Below are 20,629 nucleotides of genomic sequence, written 5' to 3' on the forward strand. Positions count from 1 at the left end.
AAGTGACAGGTGTGATGCCTTGATGCACCATCTTGTGTTATTTTACAGGCCTTGTGAGCTGCATGTGCTGGGCTTTGAAATATTGCATTAAAATTAGAAAATGATGTCGGCAAACAACTTTCCCTTTTCAAGTAATAAAATGCAACAGAGAAAATGCCTGTTCCTTGTTTTTCACGTCTCAAACTGAACCCTGTCATTGATTGATGGGTAGCATGTGCATCAAATAGTGTCCAGGTGCTAATGCTCAACTAGAAATAATACATTCAATCTGAATCCACAGATGTGTACTGGATACACTACAACTTCTACAAAATAACCCCTGCATCTTAAGCTTAATAAAATAAATATGGTAAAATATCTTCAGTCACAAATTGCTCTTATACTGCAATAAATATGTCTATGTCCACAGGTTAATATCTAATCTCACAAGTTTTGATAAAAAATATTATTGCTATGATATTTCATACTGATGTGCACTGCTATGGCACTGTGAAAGGGGGCTGGGGAGAGGAGGAAGAGGCCACATTAAACACTATGAACAGGTGTGAAGCCAGACAGCTAATTAGGATCCACAGAACACACAGCATAGTGAGTGAATGTGAGATAAGTATATAACATTTCATGTTCAGTCATAACAGACCAGAGGTGCGCTCATACCTACGGATAGTTTTCTTTGGTCCGATGGTTGGTGTGAACTCACCACAGAGCAAATACTCTCATAATACCTTTGCCTCTAACAGGGTGCTGGTAACCAGCTGCACCTGCGAGGAATTGCAGCTGTTCAGGGGCCTCAGGGAGTCTGCTCCCAGGTAGGCCAGCAGCAGCTCAGAGCGTCGGTGCAGCAGGTGGAGCATATCCTCTGCCAAACTCTCCACCGAAGAGTAACGCACCTTGTCCAGATCAAAAATGTCTTTCAGGAAGTGCAGTACTTGGTCCTGCAGAATAGAGGAGATTCATGAAACATGCAAAGAAGTTTAATTGTAATATGCAAAAGCTAATACACATCTTCGCTAAGTGTATCGCCACAGCAACTTTAAAAAAAAAAAAAAAAACTTATGAGATAACCTGCATTTTGATACCATTTAACAAGATCTACATTGTCAGGGTTGGTTAGTTCAGGTCTCCAAATAAGGTCATATCCTGGTTTTCATAAAGCTGAATGAAAACCCACCCACCAACACGAAGCTGAGATCACACTTTAAATAGTATGCTGAAAAATGTCTGGTCATCTTGATGATGTTTCTGACCTTGAAGAAGCAGCAGAAGTCCTGCAGGGAGCTCTTGGGCCCTAGGAATCCCCAAGCCAGAATAGGGCTGACCTGTTCACACACGGCATAGAAGTGGGCGATGAAACCGTCATCCACCTAAAACAAACAGCAGAGGCCTCAGGTGGAGTTTGGATTTCCTAACTTCTGCATAGTAAGTAGGTAGGTCTCCAGCTTTTGAGGACACACTGGGCTTGTATATATATATATATATATATATACACACACACACACACACACACACACACACACACACACACACACACACACACGTGTTTGTATCCAGGAGTATTACAAAAGTGCTTCAATAGCAGCAGTACTGTGTTTTTCCCTAAAACCTGATTGCAAATTTAAAAGAAGCTCATTTTGAATATAAAAATTATTTAAGTTGATCACACACAAGAGATTCAATAATATTTGACAAAATGCACAAATTTGATATTGACCTGTAGTTGGTTAAAACTGCCAGATTAAAAAAAAAAAAAAAAATTATATGCACTGCACTAGCACTACATGACAGCACCTGGGTCCAACTGGACTCAAAAGCAGTCTGACTATCACTTAATTATGACGTCCCATCTTGTTTGAATTCATGCTTGTGTTGTTCTTACTCTCAAATATAAGTCACTTTGGATAAAAGCGTCTGCTAAATGACTGTAGAATAGAATAGAATTTTAAAAGAGGAACAACAAAAGGTGACTTCCAAGCTGATGGAATTTCTTTACTTTCAATTGAAAGATTATAAAGTATTATAAGAGGCTGTGCAACAAAATTAGCAGCCATCAAGAAAAAAATAAGGCTCCATGAAGTCTGGTCCAGGAGGTTTTCTGTGAGTTAAACATTTGAGGGCCTTATGCACAGTAAGTAGCTGCACAGTAAAAGGTACAGAATGAAAACATTTGAGGGTTTATACAGGGAGTCGTTGAGGCAGCTCCTATAGTCAAAGAACCAGATGCCACAAAATGTAAGTTTCTTTGTTTGGCTGAGCTAAATTACTATTATCAATGTCCATGTCTGATTCGGACACGTCTCCTACTGGCTCCTCCTTTGTCTGTAACTAATCTTTGCTACCATCTACAAAATAATGAAATCAAAAAACAGAAAACAAATCAAGCTTATAATACAATGCTGTAATATAATACTAATTTTTTAAATCAACATTTTCCAGCACAATGAAAGCATTAACCTTTCCTGGCTATCTAGAGCCGTCATTCAGAAATGAGAATAGTACTGCATTACTAAACATTACTATTACTAGTATTTCCCATGTCATTTTTTTCTAAACAAGGGGTTTGCCCTGATCCGGTCCAGGGTACAAGACTGGAAAAAAAAATATTCCAAAACGGGTAAAGTGCTGAAAAAGAACCCCTGCTATAGAGCATGAGCAATCATGATTTAAGATATGATAACTTAACATGTTTTTGATTAAAATTTGTATTTAAATGTACAGCCTTCATTTGTGTTGAGATGTTGCAGTTCAGTTGCATTAATGCTAACTAAGGATAACTAAGGATAGCAGCTTAGGTATAACTAGCATACCTAAACAAAAATGCTGTATAAGTCAGAATGATTGTTGGCTATTGTAGACACTTACATTTCCAAACCCTGATTATAAGACAACCCGCAATTTCCATAACTAATCTTCAGAAAAAGACTATCAGTGTTAACATTTTACCCCTACCAGATCAAACTGAACTATTCTGATCTGATTTCTATGTCATAGCAAGTCACAGCAGAAGTCCTTTAAGTCTCATTTGTTCAAACGGTTTATACTTATTTCTTTTTTTAAAAACTAAATAGTCTGGTGTTATTTATCTGATATGCACATAGACTGTGTAGGAAACATATGTCAGAGCTGATCTCTCTGTCGCGCTCTCGGAGTTTCCCCTGAGATGCACGCACACATTGACACTTGCTGACGACACCACTGAGGTAGGTAATAAGAAACATTAAGACAATGTTGATCTATAACATACTAGATTAAACTATCAAAGAAAATGCAGGCTTAATAGCATCCAAAACATTTTTTTTCCAGATAAAGTACATTTATTATTAAACATTTTCAGTGTCTGAGACTTTTACCTTCATGTGTTGTCTCTTCTGCTTCAGGACAGACCAACAGCTTGACGCCACTGCCTGTGGTATATAAACATTTATGATTAATACAAAGCCAAAATTCACAGGTATAAAAATACTTGTTAGCTTAAAAATGTGGAAAGTTTATCTGCCATTTTTTTCTTTTTTCACTTTTTTTTTGACTCACCGTTTCCTTGAAAGAGCTGTTGAGCCAGCGGTTGTTTATCACGTTCTGGATGGAGATGGGAGGATTCTCCAGGTCCTCAAAGGAGTCCATCAGGATAAAGTCCAGGACGATGTCGTAGAAGTTCAAATGCCTCACCTGGTGAGGATTAGTAGGTAGGAAATATTTAAAAAGTGAAAAATAGGAAAAAAGTATTACTCATACAGTAATACACTACTGTTCAAAAGTTTGGGGTCACTTTGCCATGGGATTCAATAGGGAAGTGACCCCAAACTTTTGAACGGTAGTGTATATTTCCATTGGACTTCCATCAAATACAGTTTTCCCTTTAACTGCAGACCTCTTTGATCCTTTGAAAACCTACTTTTAGCTTTTCCCCAGTCAAAGTAAGGGAGGCTGTGGCTTTGCAGTCTCCTTGGATTTGAATAATGCTAGGCAATAAAACTGTTACAAAATTAGACTGATTAAATTAACAATGATCTCTGTAATAAACGTGAGACACTTTCAGTCCATTTACAGAGCCATTTATAGTGTAAAATCAATAATCAATAGTTGTGATAAGCGTAAAATTGTGATTATTTCTTTCACAATAATTATACCAAGAAAATCCATCTGATGGTGGACGGGGCTAAATGGATGGAGTGAAAATTTCCTGGCTGAGCCATTTATTTTTATTTATTATTTATTTTTTAAATGGCAAAAACTTTCAAATATACAATTCTAGAGAACACAGATGAGATTTCAGGGGCTTGTAATGACTAAAGAGGGGAATGTAACAATATAAACAGCATTTAATAAGGTTTTTTGCTTTTGTTCGCCGCAAACACACCACATGACAGAGATCCGGCATAGCGCCGGAATACTTCGAGCCCTGTTAATATTACTATCGTACAACTAACCCCTCGTGTAGCCAGCTCCACCTCCGTGTCTTCCCAGTGCTCTGTGTGCTCCAGGAAGGAAATCATCTCTTCAAACACTTCTTCAAATCTCTTTGGACTCTAAAAAACAAGCAGTGACACTTTAAAGAAGAACAATTTGTACATAGAAGTACAGAAAGTTTTTTTTACAAGCGTCTTCAGCCTTACTTTATGTGCTTTAACTATAATGGAAGACAGTATCTTCTTTCCTGTGTCAGCCAGAAACATCCTGGTGGCTCTTTCATACAAAATGAGCTGGAGACAAAAGAGACATTTTGTCATTAAATCTGAGTAGACTTGGGCCACATGCACACAAAGACAAAATTTAATTTGAAAAAAGGAAAAAAAAAGTTTTTGTACAGACAGGTTTTCCAGAAAGGTGTGCTTCCACATAATTCCAGTAAAATACTGTAAAATCAATGCCAGGCCTGCGAGTGGTGCCATATAAAAACATCAAAAACTGAGAAGATGACATGGAGCATGTTCAGATAGAAACTGGAATAGATGGAAGTAAAAAAGAGGGAGTTCTGTGCTGCCACGTTAACAGGCACATCACTGGTTCTGGCATCTGCTCCGTTCTCAAGTCTCATAACTTCTGTGCTTTATGGCGAGCCAGTTCAACCAAACCAAGGTGCGAGGACTTTACTCCATTGAAGTTAACAACAGCTTGGAGATTTGGTCATGAAAGTTGATGGTTAAGTCGTTAAGAGTCCAATTTAAGCTAGTTTCCCCATAAATAAACAATAGGTTATAGTCAGAAGATTGAGTGAATTTCATGAGATGTTAGGATGTCAACAGGAGCTTCTATAAATCACTCGCCAACATTTCAAGCAGTTGCCATGCAACATAAGATGGAAAGATGGTTATGTAACACCCCCCACAGCCTCACTTTTAGTCTTTTTTTGGTCACAGTATTCCTCCTTCACTGACAGCCAGTGTTGTGAAAGGGCTCTGGGACGATTGTTTCATTGGGTCATTAAAAACAAAAAAAAATCTACGTCTAGGTCAGGGTTATTCAATTCACTCCCACTAGGACCGCAGTTCTGCAGGTTTTTAATTTTCCTGCTCCAACACACCTGACTTAAATTAGATGGATTCAACAGCCTATGAAGTTCTGCACAATCACTCATTAATTTGAGTCAGTGTGTTGCAGCAGGGAAACATGGAAAACCTGCAGGACTGCAGCACTCGGAGGACAGAAGTGAATAGTCCTGGTGTATGTTGTACACACGGAATGGATAAGGGTGGCATCTGCAGAATTATTCAGCAGAATAACGGTTTCATACTCCCAAAATGCTGATTCTGTGTGGACAAAAAGTCCAAACGACAACTGTAGCAGAATCACCTAGACTCGTCTCCGTGTGGATAGGGCCTTAAACTGCTTTCTGGCATTAGACACCAATAATCTAAGCTTTTTATTACTACTGCACAATGAAATGTGAAGAAAAACATGAACAGTGCAGTGGTTTGCATTTCTTCCACAGTGCTATAAAATTGCAGCTATGGTAACAGTGCCAATAGTAAAAATTTATACATTAAAATATGCCTTAAATGATAAACATAATCTTTACCTGACATGCCTGCCGCACACAGTGCAACTTAGCCAGGAAATCCAAGTCACTGAAACACTCCAGTATCTCAGTTCTGAAAATCATAAACAAAAGACAATCTCAGACAGCACAAGTAACAAAGTTATGTTCAGCCATCTTCTTTTACAGTAGGAGAGTACATTTATGAGCATACTGATCTCTCAAGCCACAGAGAACTATTTTCTCCAACGCTGACAACCTTCTTTTAATTGACGTGTTATTCAGTGTACTCACCGCAGTACCCTGCAGGATATCTTGCCCTCTTCAGCCATCTGCAGTGCCTCTTCGTAGAAAGGGTGATGGCCCAGAGCAAAAGCACTCCTCAGTTCTCTGTTCTCTGACAGCTGAGGCTGAGACAAACAGAAGAGGCAGAAATAAATTAAATAAAGATCATTTTCTTAACTGCCTGGCTGACAGAAGGCTTGAAGTGTTCATAACTCTTTAAACTTGGTCCAGAGTTTTATTCTTTATTGGCAGTTCAAGTATGTCTGCATCCTTATGTCATCCATAGATGGATATATAGGTCTGACACCAAAGCCTTCCTAGAGGTATGAACGTAGATCACTGTTGCAGCTTGATTCAGTTTAGACATCTTGAGTGGCAGAACATACCATGTTATATGGAAGCAGAGTTGTGAGACAGTGAAAAATGTGTTGAAGGCACTTTTTTTTCTCTTTAGTGCGGTTGTTACTAAGCATTTTCCCCTACCCTACCCTTTAGATTGATGATTGGGGAAAAAACATTTGATTTGTAAATCTGATGATCTGTACTTAAAAAAAAACCAAACAGATTAAACTGATCATCAAACAAACAATATTTAATATAATCAAAATACTTCAGGCAAACCTAATGTCTAAATGTTATTTTAGAGTTAATCAGGTAATGTTACTCTAAAGTTGTCATGTCTTGCTTGCTCATATTTAGACTTCATGCACAAAGCAGAGAAAAAGCAGCGCTACAGCCCTTTTCCCCACGCCATGCAAACACAACGCAGCTGCACAGGTTATAAATGAAAATGCTAAATACCCTGTCCAGGTTTGTCAATTTATTGATAATTCATTTATTTAAAAACAAACAAAAACACCATCATACTGGATAAAAAGAGTTCTCTGCAAATCTAAATTTCCGAGACTGAATTAGAGCAGACTGTCTGGCCATCTTCTCTTTAATTTTTGTAAGCTTGCAAAAGCAAAACCCAGAATTCTTTATGAACTTGCAGGTACAATCAAAACTCAATAGCTTTGTTCCAATTAAGCTACATTTCTAAGACAGTCAAAGAGTCAGCAGTTATTAAGACTACTATCTTTTTTACCACGGAGTGGGTCATAATCAGATGTAAGCAGGTACAGGTATCACATGTGTGATGACATGCTGTACATTTCCTCTGAACTAAATGTGACCAGGAAACAGTTAAATCTAAAGCTTCCACATGAAGCTGAAATACTGCCTAAGTTATTTGTACTTTAATGTCACAGTTAGTGAACTAGTTAAAACCTACCGACTTTAAGGGTTTATTTTTATTTAGTGTATATTAGGTATTAAATTGCACTACAGGTCTGCATAGCTTACTGTGTTGTGACCAAATGTGGAGTGTATAAAGAAACCAGCTGCAGAGTAACACTTGGATGAATGCTGTATGCTGCCAAAAGAACACTGAAGGTCTATTTTAAGTGACTCAACACGTATGATGACCTAGTTTCATTGCTGGAAGCCAGTACAAGCTAAACGAAGTCCTAGTCTTTGCCATGCACATTATGGACAAGACTGACTAAAACTGACAGTAAAATGAATGTTGAAGTAGATCTTGTTGCCCTCGAGTTTTATTATTAGAGCAATTTACATCAAACGATGTTTATAACACAATGTTGACAGATCCTCTTTAGATTTATGCTGCTGAGAAATTCAGATTATTCAGCTTGAAGCCTCATTGAACAAATTATTTTGAACAACCAGTTTATTTTTATACTTTGTGGGTCAAGTGTACTAGTATAACCGGATACACAGCTGAAGCCCCCACAGAGACTTAATTAGTAAAGGGGATAAACTGAGTCCTGGTAAACACCAGGTGGTGTATCTACAAGAAGATCAAAGCTATTTAAGTAAAACTCCTGCCGCGACTCAGACAACCTTTGTTCAAGGTTTCAGACCGTTTCAGATTAAGATTTTCACTGCAATTGTTGTTGCTCTGAATCTGAACCTACTTTTATTTGCTTATTTTGCTACTAACAAAGACTTTAAAAAAGGGCAGACCTAATCCATAGGAGAAACTAAACCTTATCGCATCTGAAATGCTTCATTTAATTTTATCAGTAAACAGAATATTAATAAAACACTCTTCAATACACTTGAATTTACATAAATATGCAAAAGTAGGAGATCAAACCAAAACAAATGATTATCATTTTAGTTGCTGATTATTGTAATAAAAATAGGACACAGCTTTGAGTAAAAAACAAAAAAAAAAGCACAATTGCTTATTAGACATTTAAAGTAAATCAAAGAATGTTTGACATATAATGAGGTGATTTGCCTTCCCTACCTCAGCAGCAGACACAAAAGAGTCGGTGGAAGCGATGCTGTTGCTGTCTCTCAGACAAGTATCGTCCAGCTCCTCTCTGGCCAAAAGGTCTGCCATTTGATCTAGGGGGAAGAATGAGGAAATTTTTAAAACAGCTTAGAGTTTTCATTTTTGTTAAAATACATAGAGACTGCAATTTACACAGAATACAAACATTTTTATTACTTTCCTTAAAATGCAAAATTGAACCCGTTATTTGTAATAACTGTGAATTCTCCATCAGGTTTCAGAAGAACTTTTAAATATATATAAAAAAAACATATCTCCAATTAAAGTACTCCAGGCCACTAGATTATCAGAATATCTGAAAATGATTGATAATATATCTACATTTAAAATGAAAGACAGCAGAGATTCTTTTAGACTGTGTTGGTGCACTTAGGACATTAAAATTATTTGTAGCTCATTTTCTTTCTTTCTGAAAGAGGGATTGTTATTTGTAACATTCAAGTTTGAATCTGTGAAGCAGCTGCATAACGCTTAGTCCCTCATTTCCACTGGGTGCACCACGGTTTTGTTCCGACCTCCGTGGTGCGTGACACCGGGAGGGTGTCAGGTGTGGCATGCCCATGAGTGCAGTCCGCCTAGCTGGATCTGCAAAATCACAAACTCACAGGAGAATTGGAGAATCTTGTGGTTCTCCACTTCCAGGATAAACGTCTTGTCATCCATGATGAAAATAAAAACACTGAGACATCCTGAATGAATAATAACGTAATGTTTACATAGTTCAGCAAGCACAAATCTGAACAGGGGCTTTTATTTTGAAAATTACCGGAGGCTCTTACACTTCTCCCGTGTCTGATTTCCTGCCTGCCCCTATCTGCCGAGTTTGTCGAGTTCTGGACACGTGTTCTGTCAATAATAGACTTGGAGCATATGTTCAGCAGAGAGCCGTGACGAGGCACTTTTCGGACGCTTCTGACATGCACCGCGGTGCAACCGGTGTGAACCAAACCATTGACTAAAATGGTCGCGAATAGCTGCAGAGGCTGTGGTGCACACCACCCAGTGGAAACTGGGGGTTACTGCTGTGGTTGATCATTTGATAATCTGAGCGCAATCAGTTGATCACAGGATAAGTCATCTATCACTCTCTGTTTATAAAGCCCCCCAAAAACAAAAAGAAATAAAAAAACAAACTACTGAGACATTCAAACTACATCATCACTACATCATCAACTACAACAGTTTTCTCTACTGTTAATGCAGAATTCTAATACTATAAGAAGGTAACTCACCTATGCTGTTGCTGTGGGATGAAGGTTCTGACATGCCTAGGACTCCCTCAAACTCCTCCTGGAGGCGGTAAGCCCGCTGAAGCAGAGACTTCAGCCTGTGGATGAACTCTGCACTGATGACATCCTAAAGACAAGAATGTAGTTAAGAATGTTACAAATTAAACTTTACCTTATTTTTTTTTATCATAATGGTAAGAGTCTCACTTCTGAGTACTCTAGTTTGATCTAATTCTCAACATCCTTTCAAAACAACAGTGCAATGGATTTCCTTGAAAGGAGACTGACCAGTAGCCTTATTATCTGTTATTATTTGATCTGCAATAATTTAAAAAACTTTAAATAGGTTGCAAGAGACAACAATGCAGCCATTATTCAATCTGAACACTGAACATATTCGAAGTGATAAAATCAACACCTTTCTGAAAAGTTTTGAGATTTAACTAAAGCTGCATGAAAAAGTGGAGCTCCCTGACCAAAAGATGCTGCTTTCTCTCAGTATCCTCCATTGTTCTCCTCTCACTGGTAACAAACTCTTGCTGAGGGGAAAAAAAAGCCATGTGTTTTCTGTTCCTAATGAATAGCAATATGTCTCCCACCTCCATGCCTTGCTCAGCGATGGTGTCTCCAGCTCCTGTTTTGACAGACACACAGCTCTCATCATCCTCTGCCAGCCTGCTCCTGAATGTCAGCGCCTCCTCCCACCGCCGCAGAGCCTGCTCAAATAAATCCATACCTGAAAGGAAAAACAAATGAAATAACTCAAGAATCCTGATGCAACCCACAAGAAATCCAATACTTTCATCGTTTTAAAGTTTATAACACAGTCCTACACATGGCAAACACAGTGATGTGAGTGATGTGTGATGAGGTACACAAATCTCTTTACCCATAAGGTACAGGTTTTCAGGTGTGGTGATGGATAAGTTGACCACACTACAGATGTCAGCATCCCCCGCTCCATCCCAACATGTGGATTCATTAGCGCAGGTACTGCTACTGGAAGAGTTTATGCTTTTTACCTGCACAAACAAAGCAGATCACAGTAAACCTTCAAGAAGCAGAAGGTGCATACAGAGACTAACACACTGCAGGACAATTCTTAATAATATATCATTAACTCAAAATAATATAAATAGAAAACAGAAATAAAAAATGTTATATGCTGACTCATATAACTTTATCATCTTGCACAATAACCCGACCTTAAGACCACATACTGTACACTTATTGTGAGCACTGTATTCATATGGAGCATGTTTAATATCATAATCAACAATCATTGCTTTAAGTGTTATGTACCAAAACACACTTAACAAAAAAGAGGTTTACTATTCAAATATGTATAAAATGACACCAATAACCTATTGTGATCAAATCATTTTTAATGTGTGTTCTAATTTCTTTATTTCCCCCTGGCCATCTTTACAAAATATTTTTGGGTTATATCAGTTCAGACAAAATCATCTATGCACCTTCATAGTGTGAATACATAAACCAAAACAAAGGAACAATCTCTGAACTGCTTAAGCATTTTTAATTCTGGCCAAATCAGACTGAAAGAGAAATTAATATAAAAGATGAAAAGAGCATGTACACAGCTGGAATGATGAATGCTGACAGATACAAAAACAATGTAAGTTCTACCTTGATTCTCATTTCCATTTATTCTTACCCATCCTGTAAACAACTTACCGGTTTCTCTACTTAGACTCCACCTACAACTTGTTTTAGTACACATGACGATTTAAGCTTTTACACTCAGAACACTAACAATATCTGGAGCAAACTCAACAATCTGGTTATACAGGAAAGTGAGTCTAACATCTGAAATCTACATCTTTCATCAGTTTTGTTCCTTGTTAGAAAAATCACACTCTTTTTTTTGCCTCCAGGCACCCGATCTCAACCAAAAGTAAATAACTAGTGAATTGGGCCATGTCTCACCACTGAAATAATTTCATCTATAATTTTTTGAGTAACTGAGCAAAGTACACACTTATATTACTCATAAACACTTTAGATTAAAATTACTGTGAATTGGGAACAACTCCTGAATAAGATCAACTCGTGAGGTTTGTGTATAGACATCAGTAGCAATGGTGGTCAACACACTGTGACAGCTCATGTCCTTCAGCCGCTCTCAACTGTACTGTGACCGTAGGGTGATGTAATACAGCCAAGTTCTATTAAACCTGTAGCTCAGTCTTACCGAGGCCAGGCTCAGCAGAGACCCAGACAGTTTTCTGTAATCCCTTGTTGTGAGAACCAGACCAGAACCAGTGGAGCAGCCATTCTTTGAGTTGAGGGATAGAGTAATGTTTTGGCTGGTATTATCTGGAAAGATAAAGATGAAAACTTAAAAGAGATACAGCTTTGGAAAAAGATCAGAATGCAGCAGGATTGCTTTTTCGCTACATCTAAATGAGTAAGCAACAGAATGACACAATGGATAAGGCGTGTTTGCCAATTTAGTGACAATAATGCCTTCACTATGTAACAAACATTATCTGGGAATATTGCAGTAATAACTTACATTAAGTCAAAGTATTTACCAGAGCCTAAATCCACTTTTCGATACTTGCTTTGACTTCCGTGTAGTTAGAGTGGGACAAAATATGAGGAAGGGACAAACCAGTTGTCCCTGCAAGTTAAGCAGCACTTAAGCCCATATTTGCATTAAACACTAACTTGCTTTAATCCAACTTACCTGCATTAAATGTCTAATTAACTTGTGATGTAAAGCATGTATAAAACATAAATCTATTGATTTTATATAGAATATGTACATCATCTCTGGAAATAAAAAGTTTTAACATCTTTCAACTGTGCCCAGAGCACCGTTTTCCACGTTATGAATGTTATGGTTATGACGTTATGGTTATGACGTTATGCTGGCTAGAATAAGGGGCCTGTGGAATCTGGGATCAGTTCATAGCCCATCTCACCTCTAACTAATAGCATGACTGTGAGATTATAGCCGGATGATGATGCTGATGCATCTCTCTCAATATTTTAGTCACATGTGTGTGTACATTATTTACTTTATTTTATTTTACCAAGCTCTCTTCAGGCCCTCTTTGACCAGACTACTTACACCTTTAATGTTGTGTCCTCTGGATGTCTGACCTTCCATTTTATGTTTCTTGTGTGATGTACCATATGAAGTCTTACCATTCTCTGCAGAGGCTGGTGTGAAAAACTCAAAACCAGCCTGCTCCCACTGTGGAGAGAGCGCCTTCTTTCTGCCCTTCCTCCTCTGGAAGCGGCGAGCAAGGAGGAGGAGTGAGACGGTGCCAAAGGCAGTGGCGGCCACCAGTTTCTTGGTGCCTGTGCTGACACTCACCTTGAAGAGGTAAACACAGTAAGAATTAAAAATTAATGCTGAAAAGCATTTTCACCTCTTCTTTGAAGGAAAAGCATTTAGATTTGACAAACCAAAACTTCACCAAGAACTTCCATGTTTCTGCTTTGTTACAAGTAATATTTTACTTTAAAAAAATAGCTTTTCAACTGATTAAGGCTTGGTATAAAATCTTAATAGAATCCTTTACTGATAGATTAGTGTTTAAAAAAAAGAATATTTTGAAGAAGATGTGGGCATTTTTCCTAGAGACCATATAAAATGACTAGCAAATCAATATTGAAAGAGCAACATCTATTATAGGAGGCACAACACTGAACAATGAATATTCTTATACTAACCATAGGACATAATAGGGCTCTGAATGTATTTATAACATCAATGAAAGAAATTAAAGACACACAGACAATTATAAACAAGCAGCAAATTGCTCACTGGTTGTGAATTCTACTGACAGTTGCCTGAGATGCCTGCTTATGAAGCACTAAATCTTTACACAAAATCAACATCCTTACAAAAGACCCTATGTGAGGAGTAAAAACTTATATGAATACAGATTCCAGTACATAAATGTAGCAGCACATAAGCTCATAATGAAGATGCACATCATTGCTTCTGCCTCCAATCTCTCACTTCCAAACCAAGACTAGTACTTGTATTCGTTTATGCAGCTGAGTGTATAGCCACTTTTAATATAATCATATTCGTATGACCAAACAATACAAATGCAGGAAAGAACTGAAGTTACTATGCAATGCAAAACATCTGTCTGTCTGACTGGAGCTCAACCAAGGATACATAAATCAAACTATAGTGGACAGTGATGTCCTAACAGGTGGAACAGCCCCTTGGCTGTCATATATATTTACAAGAGTCAGTTTCAGACTGCGTGCAAAGCCCCCTCAGTCCATAGTTAGAATCACTGAATGAGACGATTATTCACACATACCCTGCTTCTGCACATCCCCACAAATTAAGATAACAAAAACAGTCAGTAATCAGTTAGGAGATGTGGCAACAGTCACAATACTGACAGCCTGAAAGGGGCAGTGAATAAACTAGGATGGAGCCTCAGCTCTAAAATCTGTATCCAAAGCTGCTACTGCCACACATCAGATATTTTCCAACCAGAGCACTCTAAACACACCAGACCTGCTACGTGACTCCTGCCCAGCGAGCAAACATGCTGTTCATATAAACACAGCAGCATGTGGGTATCAAATGGAAAATACCAAACATTTAAAGGACTTGGGGAAACAGCCTAACAGAGACAAAAACAACTGACATCATATTGTCATTTGAGCATTAAGCACCAACTTTCTATTGCTTTACTATGCAAGATTATTGAGGTCTTTGTCACATTGGAAGTGAGCCTCTTCAGATCAATTGCACTTGAAAAAGCATAGTTGGCATGATCTCTTCTTGAGTTTGGAAAAAAAAAAAAAAAAAGACAACCACCAAACCTGTTTCTAAGAAAAACTATGAATGAATCTTGGCCCAATGCAGACAAATTAGAGATTTGGGACAGCTATTTTTTTAAATTCACAGTAAAATATTTCTAATCAAACTAATCCTCAAAATACAAAAATGATTAAAAAGAAACATTTCATGTGATAAACAAGTAAAAGAAAAAAAATCAGGAAAGAAAGCTACTGGCTACACATAGCACAGGTCAAAGTTTCTGTACTTTGTGTACTGAGAGCATGCACATAAGCCAGATGAATAACCCTAAGTTCCAAACAGGCAAATATTTAGTGTCATTAATATGCACAGACGAGATTAGCTTGACCTGGTCATTTAACTGGACCACTGTCTTTCTCCCAGCATACATGTACGGTTGAGCTATAGTTACAATGCTGTGCACCATGTGAGAAAAACTTCAAAACATTCAGTAGCTGCCATCTTTCTCTGTGACAGCTATTAGTGTAGCTAAATTCACTGAAGATGTTGTCTTCAGGTTTCTGGAAGAACTGCCCCATCACCTGATAGTAACCTTATCTGATAACAGTGTGATAATAAAATCTTAATTTTATTAGTCTAGCAACAGTCTGGAAATTCTTTAAGCAAGTATGAGTTGACGGTAGTCTTAATAGACTTCTTTTCAGGCACGATTTCTGACATGTTTAACTATCTGACAAAAGTAATAAGACGTATCTGAAGGAGAGCACTGTTTTAGGAATTCAGTTGTATTAATATGGAGTTACACTTTTACTGTTTTTACAAAAAGATGCAACACTCGAGAGTACGCAAAGTGCCTATTTGAGTCTGGTTGAGTGTATACATGCAGTAGAAATTTAATCCCCAACTGCAATACATGAACTATGTTAGTAGGGTTTCGAAAGCTTAATTTTGTAAAATTTATGGCCTAACACATTTCCATACATTTGCAAGTCCAGTTTTTTCTTGTGTCATGTAAGCATGCTGACTGAAGGTTATCCTGCTACCATATCTGGCCATTTATTCAGTCAGGGAGGCAGGTCGTGTATCCATACTAAGCTACAGTTAAATAGTGCGTTTTTGCCTGCCTAAACACTGATTGGACCATACCATCAAACAAGGGCTTTAACTTGCATTTTACATACAATAAACTTACACAAATTGTAGCTTGTAAAGCACTAGGCTTTTTTTCACCTCTTCCTTTGAATTTTAGTATGTTGTTTGTGGAATAAAAGATAAATTAATTAATTAATTAAACGCCTCTTGGTACAAAGGAACTGTATAAAATACAACATATAATATACATGAATGTACAAAGATTTGATTAAATACTTCATACTCACAACTATTAAAATGACTATTTTTTACAAACAAGCCAACGGCAAAAAAAAAACACTAAGAATTTTCAATAGCAAGGTTGTAAGAGGAACACCTGTCATTAACAGACATTTGCTAACCTGTGTCAGAGAGCTGTAGACGGACAACGGTAGGTCAACCATTCGCAGGGCAACAGTCTTCACAGACAGCTGGGAATTTGTGAGGGTCTCATGTGTCATTGTGGCACGCTATCCATGACTTGGCACCTCCGTTCTCATCGCCATGACACTGAAGCTGAACAGGATGACAATAGTGAGTAACATGCAAGGATTTAACCTTGGCAGCTTAGTAAGGGATATAATGACGCTATTACATAAAACTTTGGATGTACAGTATCTGCAAGTGGCAACGCTTGCACAAAGTAGAAGCATGTCTGACAATGTTATTAATAAATGCATTAGAAAAGAAATCCTGAGCATATATGGACATATTTGTGACCTGCAGGAAAACCATAAAAGGACTGACAATTGACTCAACTGGTCGGGTATTTACTAAATTACAGTAAATTGATAGCTGAGAACAGACACCAAAGGAATACAAGTATCAAAAATCGTGACCAACATTACATCAGAAGATTAGTTTGAGTCTTTATCTCAGATAACGCAGTAAACCCACTCACTGTAGAACTAAATACATTATAAACTGACATATATCCATCTGGCATGACAGCATGCAATATCCAATTAAGTTGGCCCAAGAGACTTCTGGCTGGTCCACATGGACAAAGAAACCCTCTTAAGCCAAGTCAAATCTCCACACAAATCTATTGTTTGTCTCGATTGCTTAAAAGTTCTAATTTAGTAATGTTAGCTCATTTCAGCTGTTTTTACCTGCTGGGAAAATGTATAATAATGTCTTTAGTTGCTGATTTATTTTTGCTCATCTGGATTTTTGCAACTGTGAACAGCGCACTAAATCACAATATAATAGTTTACATGTCTAGCTTCTTTCCTTAATTGTGATATTATAAATAAAAATGCATAAACTATAGATAATTAAATAGAAAAATAACAAGGTTGGAATAGAACAATTACATAATTCATGTAAGCCAAGGGAGACATAAACATATTAAACTTTTTGAAAATATTTCCTAGTCTTTAATATTAATAAATGTTTTTAAACAAGTATATTGATAAACTTTTATATCTACTACGTGCAAGATATGGCAGTGCAATTTTAAACAGATTTTTTCTTTAGAAAGTTTTATATTTTGCTGCAGTACTTGTCTTTGCCAAATGTAAATCATTGTCAAACATCTTAAATGTCTTTTCTCCTGTCACTACTCCATAGCAATAATTTCAAAATTCAGAATAATAACATCTGCTTTCATAACAGCATAATAGTTAATCAACTGTACATTTCTTAACATTTTCGAACATATTTTCAAGGGTAACATCGCTAACAAAAGAAGCTAACCAACTCCGCAACTGTCTGCTTGTTTAATCACATTAGCACATGGTTGTAATATGAAGAGCACTTCTCGGCCTGCCTGAGCAGCTAAAAGCTAATTTAGATAACAAAGCTAATAACAGTTAGCAGGCTAGCTGCATTAGTTAAATTAGCTCAAACTAAATAGTCTGACAGGTTCATTCTCGTCTATCACCTCAATGAATGTGACATACTCAAAGCATAAGACATATCACCGGTACATTTGGAGGTTTGCCCAACAGAGTACTTTTGCAGTCCCGGTGCCTCAGCCGGTGCTCAGTCTGACCTCAGTCTCTGTCGGTTGAAGGACTCGCTCGTGCTGCAGCACGCGCTCACCCAGCTTGGCTTTCAAAGTAAAGGCTTAGCCCTGTAAAGTAATTTGGTGGAAGTTCTGCGCCCTCTTCCGGTTTACTCCAATATAACCACACGAGACGTGTTGATCCACGATATTTTCCAATGAAAACGTTGACTTTTTTTTTTTTTTTTTTTTTTTTTTTTTTTTTTAGAAATGATCTACGTGATAAATAAATAAATAAAAACTTTAACATAAAAACTACAGTAAGTGAGAACATCTTGTGTCGATTATTCCTTTGCTTAAAGCTTCTTGGCAATTATTCTTATACTGTTGGGAAGCCTGTTTATTTTTCTTTTAAATGGTGCCACATCTGTAAAGAAAGTGTATTTGTGGGATGAACAGTAGAGTTGAGTATGTGGGCTGACCCACGAAAAACTTGCCAAATCTTCTCTTGCTTGGTGTTGTTTATTTGCAGTTTTGTAATGTATTTATCTAACAAACAGGACCTCAGTAGCATATGGATAAACCATATACAGCCACAATATCCAGACACCTCCTCCTCTTCCCTCCTGTAGCAGCTGAAGATCCAGATCGATGTTGGTGCACTTCTACACCTCCATCATTCCAGTCCATCCTCACCACCTCCATCACCATCTGGTATGCTACAGCCAAACAAAGACAGACTGCAGGCGTCATCTGGTCAGCTGACAGAGTGATTGGCTGCAATCTGCCCTCTTTTTTGGATCTGCACACCTCCAGTACTGTAAAGTGGGTGGCAAAGATCATTGTGGATCCTTCTCAACTGGTCATAAATTTTTTATCCCTCTCCCCTCTGGCAGGAGGCTGCGGTCCATCAAGACCAAATCCTTATGCCACAGAAACAGTTTCTTCCTGTTTGCTGTTGAACTTATTAATAAAGCTCCCTTTCATACGTATAACTGACACTTCCCTACATTAAAAGCTTACATAGTAACTTGTCACACCATCACACACTTCTGTTAACTTTATATTCTCATACAGCTTTATATGATTTATTTATGATTTTAAAGTGCTTTTAGTTGTTTATAAACGTCTTAATGGTCTTTGGCCTTCTTATCTATCTGACTTACTTTTGGTGTCGGCCTTTTGGTTGCTCCTAAAGTCAGGACTAAAACCTACAGCGAGGCCTCTTTCCACCACTACAGCCCTCATCTATGGAATGCCTGCTAGGGAACCTAAGGGCTGCAGAGACTGTTGATGCTGTTAAAAAGAGTCTCAATAAAATTAAAAAAAAAAAAAAAAAAAAAAAAAAAATCAAATCAAATCAAATCAGATTATCTAGAGAAACCTTGTACCCAAAAAGCTCCCCTTGGCTCGCCTTTGGTACAGCACAGCAGTCAGCCCATACTTCTGCCTGCCACCATGCTGAATAGGACAAGTAAAAAAAAAAAAGAGAGATGTGGATTTTTAATTGCTGTTTTATATTCTTTTTATTTGCAAACATTGTTTTTGTGTGCACCCCATTCTTCAACCAGCATTTGAAGCAAATCAGCCAGTGCAGTTGACACAAACAACATGCCCAAGCTGATTCCACAAGTGTACACTGGGGTTGAGGTTAAACTATTCCTTACCCTCCACTTCTAAATTCTAGAGGCAGTCTCTGATAAACCCTGCTCTGTGGACTCAAGTGGTGTAATCTTGGACAATAAAATTCAGTTTCAGACTGTGTAAACATTTCTCTGTATTGAGATTGTTTCCATTGATAATAAGCCTTGTTTTTTCAGTGTGGGACATGCCGCTCCATACTATTACATTGCTTTCACAAAAAGCTGTTAACCTATCAATGCAGCAGTCAGCATAATGTCCTCTGTGTCTTTGTCACATTTTGACCCTCAATCCCAACTGACCACTGCAGCAAGGTCCATGTTCACAGGTCCTGCCAATCAGGCACCGAACAGGCAGTTGATTGTCAGCATCTAGGGTAATAGAAGCTTAAAACAGTCAGTAGCATTTTCTTAAAAAATGTGGCACCATTTAAAAATAAATAAACAGGATAAACAAGCTTATATTAGATCTATTGTCAAGAAGCATTGTTACAAAAAAAAGAAAGAAAAGAAAAGAAAATCACAAATATAATCAAAACTGCTGTTGAATTAACTGCTAAGCATTAAAGATGGCAAAGAAATTTGAGGCAGTGCAAATATCAAATAAAGGACAAACACTTTGGTGATATAGAAACTAAATAACAGAAGCTGTAAAATAATAAATGCAAACATCTATTCTTACACTGAGTTAAAAGTCATGGAATAAAATAAAAAACAGAAAAAACTTTCAATATGAAAAACAAACTAAAAAGCAAAATACAACTACTATACTACTATTCTTTAATAATAATAATAATAATAATAATAATAATAATAATAATAATAATAATAATAATAATAATAATAATAATAATAATAATTGTTTTAAAAGGATGGAATGAACTTCTAGAAAAATCTATGCTGTAGTACAAAAATATACATGTTTTTAATTTTCAATTTGAAGTCTTTCAATTAAGATCTCATAGTTTGTTCTTATAAATCAGTTTTTGGGCTAATGGACAAATTCAGCTTATTTTACGGTACTTATGGCATAATACTGTCACTAATAAAATGTTATGATTTATACTCTTTTCACGTTAACAGTCCACGATGATACTAAATCCTAGGTGTATTTTTTTCCTTTGGTTTATTATCCCAAGTAGTCTTCTTGTTAAAATTAACTTACAAATTAACAGAGAGAAAAAAGAAGGAGGTCAATGATACCGTCTAAAGAGAAAGTAAAAAACACATGTTCTGTTAAAATAGAAAATATCTTTCTAAATAAACGTATTTTGACGATTGAGGAAAAATACTGTTTG

At 37.2% G+C, this 20,629-nt stretch overlaps 1 protein-coding gene across 3 annotated transcripts; it reads right to left on the reverse strand.

Annotated features, from left to right (window-relative positions):
• Positions 1-398: 398 nt before the first annotated feature.
• Positions 399-17,795, reverse strand: miga1 (mitoguardin 1). 3 transcript variants are annotated; one of them, XM_041993744.1, is made up of 16 exons: positions 17,675-17,795; positions 16,106-16,259; positions 13,022-13,193; positions 12,060-12,184; positions 10,737-10,869; positions 10,447-10,583; positions 9,851-9,974; positions 8,571-8,671; positions 6,266-6,381; positions 6,014-6,086; positions 4,611-4,697; positions 4,425-4,523; positions 3,529-3,663; positions 3,348-3,401; positions 1,248-1,364; positions 399-935 (listed from the first exon to the last, which is right to left on the reverse strand). In XM_041993744.1, the coding sequence occupies exons 2-16, from the start codon at positions 16,202-16,204 to the stop codon at positions 717-719; spliced, it is 1,791 nt and encodes a 596-aa protein (XP_041849678.1). In that variant the 5' UTR covers positions 16,205-16,259; positions 17,675-17,795; the 3' UTR covers positions 399-716. The 3 variants fall into 3 exon arrangements, with proteins under 3 accessions (XP_041849678.1, XP_041849677.1, XP_041849676.1); XM_041993743.1 differs by having other exon boundaries at positions 17,669-17,795; XM_041993742.1 differs by having other exon boundaries at positions 17,648-17,795.
• Positions 17,796-20,629: the final 2,834 nt, after the last annotated feature.

The sequence above is a fragment of the Melanotaenia boesemani genome, chromosome 8 (assembly GCF_017639745.1).
Source record: "Melanotaenia boesemani isolate fMelBoe1 chromosome 8, fMelBoe1.pri, whole genome shotgun sequence".
Lineage (NCBI taxonomy): Eukaryota > Metazoa > Chordata > Actinopteri > Atheriniformes > Melanotaeniidae > Melanotaenia > Melanotaenia boesemani.